At 50.9% G+C, this 9,621-nt stretch overlaps 2 protein-coding genes across 2 annotated transcripts in view; one reads left to right on the plus strand and one right to left on the minus strand.

Moving 5' to 3' along the window:
* Positions 1-630: 630 nt before the first annotated feature.
* On the minus strand, positions 631-4,053 carry GUITHDRAFT_133659 (hypothetical protein; the record flags this gene model as incomplete). The annotated part of the gene is made up of 16 exons (XM_005839532.1): positions 631-812; positions 856-931; positions 982-1,023; positions 1,085-1,177; positions 1,485-1,562; positions 2,312-2,527; positions 2,596-2,663; positions 2,796-2,804; positions 3,061-3,174; positions 3,251-3,347; positions 3,403-3,495; positions 3,546-3,615; positions 3,666-3,712; positions 3,762-3,822; positions 3,868-3,926; positions 3,985-4,053. 16 exons carry the CDS (start codon positions 4,051-4,053, stop codon positions 631-633), a joined length of 1,374 nt encoding a protein of 457 aa, XP_005839589.1.
* A 712-nt stretch (positions 4,054-4,765) lies between these two features.
* Positions 4,766-9,621, plus strand: part of GUITHDRAFT_133660 (hypothetical protein) — a gene marked incomplete at both ends in the record, with an annotated part of 9,772 nt that continues 4,916 nt past the window's right edge. Inside the window, 18 exons of the mRNA XM_005839533.1 lie at positions 4,766-5,308; positions 5,508-5,638; positions 5,851-6,025; positions 6,192-6,290; positions 6,529-6,617; positions 6,701-6,740; positions 6,882-6,941; positions 6,989-7,051; positions 7,211-7,287; positions 7,554-7,601; positions 7,697-7,757; positions 7,939-8,239; positions 8,287-8,410; positions 8,580-8,602; positions 8,648-8,720; positions 8,894-8,971; positions 9,064-9,154; positions 9,316-9,403. Of these exons, the coding sequence (XP_005839590.1) occupies positions 4,766-5,308; positions 5,508-5,638; positions 5,851-6,025; positions 6,192-6,290; positions 6,529-6,617; positions 6,701-6,740; positions 6,882-6,941; positions 6,989-7,051; positions 7,211-7,287; positions 7,554-7,601; positions 7,697-7,757; positions 7,939-8,239; positions 8,287-8,410; positions 8,580-8,602; positions 8,648-8,720; positions 8,894-8,971; positions 9,064-9,154; positions 9,316-9,403 (2,164 nt within the window). The remainder of the gene's footprint in view (positions 5,309-5,507; positions 5,639-5,850; positions 6,026-6,191; positions 6,291-6,528; positions 6,618-6,700; positions 6,741-6,881; positions 6,942-6,988; positions 7,052-7,210; positions 7,288-7,553; positions 7,602-7,696; positions 7,758-7,938; positions 8,240-8,286; positions 8,411-8,579; positions 8,603-8,647; positions 8,721-8,893; positions 8,972-9,063; positions 9,155-9,315; positions 9,404-9,621) is intronic.

Genomic DNA, 9,621 nt, shown 5'->3' on the forward strand with positions numbered 1-9,621 from the left:
GTGGGCATTGCCATTACACATATTGGTTATAGCCCCTTGTCTTCCTGGAAACTCCGGGGCAAAGTTCCCTTACGTCCATATGTTGCAACGTGAAGGGCAAGAATAGTTCGATGGGTGTGCAAGCCAGGGTCATAGTCGGGAGCTTAAAGGTCAAGAAGCAGTCTATCAAACATGGCGGTCATCTTTCGCAAATCAGTGGCAAAGGGAGCAATGTCCTGCAAGTATCTAGGTCATTAGTGACAGTCCATTTTCAGAATCGGCCAAGCAGGGTAAGAGAGAACGGGAGGATGGGAGGGAGGGAGGAGGAGGATTCATAGGTAGGGGGAAAGATCGGATGGGGAACGAGAAGGTGAGGAGGAAGAGCAGGGGGATTTCCGAAGGCAGAAGAGGGAGACTGAAGAGAGGTGCACGGGAAGAAAGGGTTCAGACGAGAGCAGCGAGAGTAGAGGACTCCTGGAGGGAGCTTGACTGAGGGAGTGCCAGCAGCTATGGAGGAAGGACGACGGAAGGTGTGATGTAGACTTTAATCGTGAGGGTCTGCAGGAACCTTGCGCAGCAATGCCTCGACCCGACTGCGACATTTGGTTAGCTGTGGAAATTTCCATCCCGTCTCACCCTTGCAGATCTTGATTAGAGTTCGCAATCTCCCGCAAGATCTCCTGTCATGATCGTCAGTCGCAAACATTCTCCCCGGAGTGACTCGGCAACCCGTAAGGATTGCAAGGCCTGCGGAACAGCGTCCATCTTGCCAGGATCGTGGTGTGCTTCAACCCGTTCTGCGACCTTCTCCATGTGGCTCTTGGGTATCCATGCTGCAAGAGCTGATCAGAGGAGGCGGGGATCGTGGTAGCTCACCATCGTACTCGTTGATGATGTCAATCAGCGTCATGCTGGTGACATTGTGATTCATCGCCACAAGTGACTCCAGTTCCTAGGAGAGGAGCAAGTGAGAATTCATGAATGACAGATCGCCGCTCTCACATAGAAGTCGACGCATGTCTTGCTCTCTATACCTCGGAAATACTGCAAGATCTGCATTCAAACCGCCTCAGTCTCGGCTTGTGTGCATTGAGTTGCCGCAGACTTTGAGCTTGGAGGTTCGATTTAGTCGTTTCTGAAAGTCTTGGGGAAGAACACCGCGGAGGTAGTAGATCCTTCTCAAGAAGCCCCAGTACATCTGAGATGACATCGACGGTGCTGTCAGTAGAAAGACTGTTGCTACATGCAGAGTTGAACACGCCTGCGAGAAGACGGAGTAATCGACCAGGTCCTTGAACACGCTCTTCTCCATCTCTTTGCGTGACTCGCACATGGCAGTGTATCCGTCCATGATGATGGCGATGGTGATGTTGAGGATTACGATGACCATGATGAAGATGAAAGGGTAGAAGAAGATGGGAGCTCCTGCATCGCTAACTTGCGCCAGCTGGCCGGGGAAGATCAGTATCAGGACTTGCGGGGATTGCGGCAGATCAGTTGCTGACCTCCTCGTAGTTGGTGGAGCCTGTCATGTACTCGAAGACAGTGATGAGGCCGAGAGAGAAGGAGGAGAAGCCCTCGAACTAGTCATTGTGGTCAAACTTCGTCAATGCCATGAGACAAGAGAGTTGGAGATATCTGTCATGAAGGATTTGCAGCATACCTTGTCTCCGAAGCTGAAACGAAACGCAAATGTCAGTCTCGGGAGAACACATGCAGTGGAGAGCTTACATCAGCATTCCCATGAGCAAGAATCCGATGTACAGAAGCAACAAAACGATGGAAAAGAGAATGAATCCGTCTCTGCAAGCCAATCACCCTTACAGTTGTCAAATATTGGTGCAAATCTACTTCATCTTTGTAAACGTCGCTGTTAGTTTTGAGAGAGTGTAGTTCATGTTGAAATCTGGAAGGGACTTCTTAGTAGCAGGATTTGATATTTCTGTCACATCATTACAGTACAGAAGGCGAAACATAAAGAAAGCAATCTGCAAGCTTGTGCAAATGAAGTAAAGTTTCAGCCTGCCATTCAAGTTACTTGTCTCCTCTATCACAAGTATAAGATAAGAACTTGAGATATAGCGAAGTGAAATCAACAAACTTTCCATTCAAAGGGCGGATCTCATTCTGCACATCAATGACCTGTTAAAAGGACCGTAGCATGGAAGAATGCATGTTACCGTATTTATCACTAGGTTGTTTCGGACAGGATCCGTTATGATAACAATCCAAAGCACAAAACAGGCAAAGAAGTCTAGAACTTGAAGGATCTGTTGTGCGTGTACACCTTGAGATCTGCTAGCATTGAACCTCCAGGGCAAGCGTTGCTTACCTTAATGGTGTTGATGGAGTTGTGAAACAGGTAGGCCGTTAAGTACCCGTACTCCTCGGCGAGCTCGCCGACTCGCTCGACCTCTCGCTTCACAAAGAATAGCCAGAAGATGACGACAATAAGCTCGCCTGCCATCCTCACGTAGTCTTGCCAACTGACAGGGACAAGTCTTAGCATGCAAGAAGCAGCATCAGACTCGTTACGCTTCATAGAGAGCTGAGGGGACGGTAGAGCACTGTGAAGAGATGATGAATAAGAAAGAGAGTAGGAAGCGATCACATCACCTCATATGCCATCTTGAAGTTGCCCGTGTTAGATATCCAGAATTTCAGGAGCACCGTGGCAAACAGACCTGTAAGAAAGGGTCAAAAGGCAAGAAGAGCAGAATGTAGTTATACGAGAGTTTGAATTGTAGACGGTGAAATCAAGACTGAAATCCAAATAGTTTTACATCTTATCTCAATCACTCTTTGCTCCTTGTTACCTGTAGAACCTGTATTTCCATCGTCAATGGAGTGAAGCAAGCACAAGAAGGCTTACTGGGTTCCCTCGTTGATCCACCCGTTCATCCTTAACTCACGTATCTGGAGCAGTGTCAAAGGGGCTTTTTGACATGACCACCCACTTTTGCAACAGCTTGATTGAAATCCTTTGGAAGGTATTGAAAGAAACCTTGTGTGCTTGGGATACCTTGCAGAGCATAAGTCAATTTCTGTATCGTGAGCCCGGGGATATGAACGATTCTTCACCTGGTGAGCCAGAAGGAAAGCTCTCGAAAACATACACAGACTTCTCATCCCTTCCGATGAAGGACTCGGTGTCAACGTTGCCCCAGGTGCCGTCGAAGTACGTGCTCCCGTAGCCTCAAGGTCAGACATTTCAGTCACATGGTTTGACAATCAGCAGTCGCGATAGATAACGCAGAGATCATTTCCTTACATTCAGAGGAGAAATTAGAGAGGTACGGGAGTGCATCACAAGTTCCATTCTTGGCACGTCTCTGTATCAACCTGATCTCATTGATAATCCGACTATGCTGTTCAGACCAACAATTTTCATTTCCATCTCTTGCACTCCACAAAGCATCTCACCATGTGGATTGTTCCATAATCATTTTGCGGAACGGGATCACCGTTGTAGTAATCATTTTGCAATATCCGAGGCAACAGGGCGTATAGATGCCACTTGCAGAGTATACATTAGCAGCAAAGCAGGCAAAAATAGAAAATCTCACATCCCAAAACTCATCTATGGTAGATATATCCTGAAAAGTTTTCTGTTGAAAGCTCCATGGATCTCGATACCTTCCATCATGGTCAAAAGTGCAGAAGAAGTGTACAATCATTCAACGCACTGAGTTTCTAACACAATCTTTCGTAGCATCCCATCGATGTCGGACGCCTTCGGGACAGCAGATGAGACAACATCAGCAAACCACGATCCAAATTACCATCTCTGAATTCCGCTGATAGTAAATGACTGTCATGTAGATTGCTGCAAATATCAAAAACCTGTGCGAATGTTCTACAATGAAAGCTTTTACCACTGCAATTCACCTGATGAGCCCATTGGCCAGTTCTGAATGTTTGAGCTTCGTCTTGGCAACTTGGCATATCTGCCTGTTTCATCAGAAGAAGCAATCTTTTTCGCTGGCAGGGCAGTCGGCGTCTGACCTTCTCAACGTTCACGTTGGAGCTCCTTGAGGGATGAACGTACTGCTCAAGCTCGAGTTGTGAGACCATGTCGACGGATCTGCGAGATCTATTGCCACATCAGTTTGACCTGCAGGCATGGAAGAGATCAGTCCCTGATGCCCATCTCTCGTTCGGATTTGATCCATCTGATCTCAAAATCCTCAAGGTATCTGTCCTTCGCTCTTGTTGTTCCATGATGTGACAGGAACTCCACAACGAGACTTCCTTCCTTGCGAATCGCCTCATGCTGTATTGCCACTTCCTTCGTCTCTGTAATTCCTTCTTTTGTCTTTCCTCCTGCTCTCTTTCCCTCCTGCTCTCCTTCCTTGCTCTAGATCCTACTAGGCATGCGCCCTCGGTAAGTGTACATCGTCTCTTCGATTCTTGACGTCTTCCCGAACCCCACCCTTCCTTAACCACGATAGATACCCCTACCCCCACATCGTCCTGGCATCAGAATGACAGGACCCTCACCACGACGTCTCACACCCCACCCCGTGTACTTTCAAACATCAAAATTTGACGAGACGTTGCAACGGAAACGATCGGAAGCGGAATGGGAGGGAGGAAGGAGGGAGGGAGAAAGGGAGGGAAACAAGGAGGCGGGGAGGTAGGCAGGGAGGGGCAGGGAGAGGCAGGGAGAGGCAGGGAGAGGCAGGGAGAGGCAGGGAGAGGCAGGGAGAGGCAGGGAGAGGCAGGCAGCATGAACTGGAAAGGGTGCTGATGACGTTGTAACGCCCTTGTTTGAACACAGATCAAGATGCTCAAGACCAAGTCAATTGACCTGGACGACAAAGATGTCGAGACAAGAAAGATCGAAGAATTGAAGGAGAAGCTGAAAAAGATCAAAGAAAGAGAGCTGAAATTGTTCTCTAAGATCCAGAAACAATCACAGCAGAGCTACGAGAGGGTTGGGAACGAGAGCAAGAACTTAGCGCTCAGTGCTCCAACTCGGCCAAGGCCCTTATCCGCGTCAGGGTCATTGAAATCTCCTTTGCAACGTCAGAGTCTGGGCTCATCCCTCTTTGCGGTCCCTAAGGCAAGGCTTCCTCCCAGCCTGCAAATCCTCAATGACTCTGAAACGACTCCCAAGAAATCTCGGTACCCGATGCTTCCTTCTGTGCTTTGCATACTTGACGTTCCGCATTTCTCGCCAGCGACCCTTGGATCCCGGGAGGAGCTTTGTGGCAATCATCGACGCCAACAATGTCATGGCATCGGGCTCCTGGCAAAGAAGTTGAAAGCTCCAAGAAAGAGAACCTACGCCAGTCCATTCCGAAATATTTCCATGAAGTCAAACCAGGTAGTTGTACTTTCTGCCCGCGCGAGGACATCGTTGCTGTCTTTTTCCCCTCTTCCTCCTTCCTTCTCATTCTTGAGCATCTTCATAGCCATCTGACCGACCGGGTCACTCGTAAACTCTTGCAGCGCCTTGAAACCTTCTTGCCGTCTAATCGTCTACTTCCTCAGGGCCGGTGGAGTCTGAGGAGATACTGAGGCAGACTGAGAGGTTCGATTCATGGGCCGTCGTGAGCGGCGATGTGAGGATCTTCACGGAGAACGGAAAGATGCAGCTACAGGGGAAGAGCGCTGTTAGGCATTGCAAGGTCCTCAGCTCCAGTCAGATCGTCAGGTATGACTATTTCAATAGTCCTTCCTTCAGTGTTTCTGTCTCCCTCTCTGCTCTGCTCTGCTCTGCTCTCCTCTGCGTCTGCTCTGCTCTTCCCCTCCCCCTCCCCCTCCCCCTCCCCTTTTTTATCCTCCTCTTCCCCCTCCTCCTTACTTCTTCACGTCAATTTTCTTTCAGCGCGATCCCTGATTCCTACTCTCTTCCTTTCTCCTCAGATTTGTCTTCCGAATTCCGCCGCCTCTGAGCGGCTGCCGAGCGGTCGTGGATTTAACCTCAGGCGATGTCAACTCCAAGTACCACCGAGCCTTCAAACTGTGGATCAGACCCGACGGGGACATCGGCTTCTCTCTCACGACAGGACGATCCTCCCGCAAGAATGCTGAGAGCAAGGTACCGAGGAGAGGCGGGAGAAGAGGAGCAGGGAGGACGAAGGAAATACGATAGAAGGAAGGGAGAGGTCGTTGGAAACGTGCAGATGGCAAAGAGGAATTGCAGGGCAAAGGGGAGAGAGAGGTTGAAGAGCTTGTTTGCTTCTTACACTTGTTTTTCCTCTCAGTTGAGGATCGGATCGGTAAACGCTGATGAATGGTACGTCGGGCAACTTGTGGTGGGAGCAGGAAACGACGCATGTGACTACGGCATCGACGTGTGGAAGGTGAGGATGATGTGAAGAAGAGAAGGAAGAAGAAGATGGAAGGAAGTGGACATTGGGGAGCAAGGGAAAGGGGAAGGAAATAAAGGAGGAGAGGAAATGTAGAGAATGAATGGGGGCAAGAGGAAGAGGGAAGTTTGCAAGGACGGGAAAGTAGGAGGAGGAGGCGAAGGAGAAGGTGGCGAGACTCAAGTTCAGTTCCACCAACTCGGTCGTTTTGACAACGCTGCTGGCGTCTCAGGTTCCAGGTCAGGCTGGGTCGCACAGGGTCGCTCCGAAGGTCCAGCAGAGGATGGAAGAGGGGAGGGGAGGTGACGGGAGGGAGTTCAGGTGAACTACAAGATGAAGGGCTGCACGAGGATGTTCTGGTGAGGGGGAGCAGTGCCGGGGTCGCCGATCTGACACGTTGGAAGGCACCACTGCCGCCTGTCCGACGATGAGATCCACGAGGAGGTAGGTTCTGCCCCGAGCTTCCTCGTTCCCCTCGTTCCCCTCCCCACGTCTCCTCATCGCTGCCCTCTCTGTCGCCCTGCTCGCTCCCATCCCCTTGCCTCCTCCTCGCTGTGCCCTCCTGCTTTTGACTTCCTGGCGAAGGAACCGATGAGGTTCGACCTTTCCTTCAGCCAGAGGATCGGGACCCCCTCCGACGACCTGGTAGCTCACTGCCGCCGCCCTTTTGACACCTGACGGACGTGAGGAAGAGGAAAGTGCGGGAGACCCTCTGCCAGGACATCGCATACTCCATTGCAGGAGCTGTGGATAAGGTCAGTGGTGGTGCGAGTGATTATGATCAGGAGGAGGAGGGAGGAGCAGGAGCAGGAGCAGGAGCAGGAGCAGGAGCAGGAGCAGGAGCAGGAGCAGGAGCAGGAGCAGGAGCAGGAGCAGGTCATTGAAGTTGGTTTCTTATCGTGTTGAATGTTCAGATTCGAGTCATTCGCCTCAACTCTGACTGGGACGTTGCACAAGTCATTCTTGAGACAGGCGTGTTGCCTGGAAAGAGGTTAGCAGCGAGATGATGATGATGATGATGATGATGATGATGATGATGATGATGATAATGATGATGATGATGATGATGATGATGATGATGATGATGATGATGATGATGATGATGATGATGATATGATGATGATGATGATGATGATGATGATGATGATGATGATGATGATGATGGTGATGATGGTGGTGGTGATGGTGGTGGTGGTGGTGGTGGTGGTGGTTTTGATTCGTTGGTCGCTGACGGAGAGGAGATAACACGTTTGACAGCCCGAGGGAAGTCGCTATGAATCTCATCGAGCAGCTGAAAGAGAGCAAGTGAGATTGACTGCCTTGATTCGAACGTCTTGTTGTCTTGATAACTTGAATTGACACCTGGTGGATTTTCTCCTTACCCACTGACATTCTGCCAGCTCGCTGCTGCTGAGAGGAAAAATCACAAGGCACGCAAAGGAGATCAAAGTTTACCAGCAGGTGAGAAAAGGAGGAGTGGGGGGACTCGAAGAGGTCGAGAGTGGGCAGAGGAGAAGGAGCAGAATCTGAGCAGGAGGAGTACAAGAAAGCAGGCGATGTAGGAGAGGAGGAAAGGAAACATCGGGGAGATGCTCATGAATGGGGAATGTTTGACCTTCCTTGTGCTGACTGCACACCACAGGCTTTCATTAGAGAAAAGAAGAAGGTGAAGGCGAGAAGAAGGAGCGATCAGGAAGAGGAGGAGGAGGAGGAGGAGGAGGAGGACGGGATGCATCGAAAGTGGAGTCGAGTGTGGGAGCTGGAAGTAAGACTGGAAGGAGGAGGTTTTGAGGTGGACACGTGGCGAATTGAACCGACGGTGAGGATGCGAGAGGATCAAAAGCAGGAGGGTAGGAAGCAGCTCAAGCTTAAGGAAGTCAAGAAGAAGACCAAGAGATCCAAGGAGAAGGAGGAGGAGGAGGAGGAGGAGGAGGAGGAGGAAGGTGAGAGCAGTTGCGTGCAGGAGATGTGGGATTGAGAATTTGAGCAGAGGAGAGAGGACGCGGCGGAGAGTTGGACGCTCAGCACATCGCGGAGACCTGGGGAGTTGAAAAGGTGGTCAAGTTCATCGACACGTTCAGAATGGAATTTGCGAATGATTGCGACCTCTACTGGTGAAGACATTCCTGCTCTGTTCTCTTCCTAACTCCTTGTTTTCCTTGTCCTCCTCCTCCTCCTCCTCCTCCTCCTCCTCCTGTCCCCACCGTCCCTTTACTCTTCCCTTGCCATCTCCTCACTCCCCCTCTGCCTCTTCTTCCTTCCCCTCCCTTTCCCTCCACACAGCGAGATCTTCCGTCAGAACGAAGGTGCCCGCACACGTCGCCTCCTCTCTCCTCCTCACTCCCTCGCAGTTGATGGTCGGACCCTCCTCGGTCTCACCATGAGTGACCTTGAGAAACTTGGAATAAGAGAGGAAGAGCATCGGTAACTTCCTGCTTCTTCTCGACTGTTCCCTCCTCCTCTTTCCCGTCTTTCTCCTCCTTTCCGCTACTCTCTCCTCTTCGCTGCTGCCCTGTCACTTTCTCGCGCCCTCCTCCTGCCTTCCTCTTCTTTTACACTCGTGCTCTCCTGTCTCCTCCTGCCTCATTCTTTCACAGGCTTCTCATCCTCCGAGAGATCGAAGCGCATCTCCTCGCCTGCGGCAGAAAGCAGATCAACGACGTGTACGCGTCCAGGTGAGATTTCTCCTCCTCTCCTCTCTTCCTCCTTCCTGTTCGCTTGACCGTGGTGCCCTCCTCCTCCTTCCCCCTCCTTGACTGCTCTTCAGGATCAAGCACAAGTCACTTCCTAACTCACTGCAACTCGATCCTGTCCGAGTTCTGTTAGAGTCTATCAGGAGAGACATCGGGGACGACAAGGTCTCTTTCCTTTCTCCTCCTCCTCCTCATTTCGAGTCCACTGTCCTCCATTCTTTATCCCCTCTCTCTTCTGCCCTGCTCGTGTCTTCTCCCAGCTCATATTGTTCTGCTCCATCCTCGTCCTTCTCCTTCTCCTCCTCCTCCTCCTGACTCGGTCGCAGGTGTACGAGTACAAGTCGCTCCTTGCTGCCAGCGGCATCTCCACCCTCTCGCAACTTCTCGCCGTAACTGACCAGAAGCTCCTCCAAGGTTGAGCAAACCTCCTCCTCCTCCTCCTCCTCCTCCTCCTCCTCCTGGATTGGGGTCATCCCATCGCATGTTGGAATCCTGCGCATGTGGCGTGATGTCGTGCATGATGATGACGGGATCTAACGAAGAGTGGGGGATGAAAGCAAGATCTGCTTCTTCATCGCTAGCCTGCCGTCTGCTCGCGTCTGGTTGGCTGTCTCGACGAGTACCTCTTCTTC

Source organism: Guillardia theta, assembly GCF_000315625.1.
Source record: "Guillardia theta CCMP2712 unplaced genomic scaffold GUITHscaffold_8, whole genome shotgun sequence".
Classification (NCBI taxonomy): Eukaryota; class Cryptophyceae; order Pyrenomonadales; family Geminigeraceae; genus Guillardia; species Guillardia theta.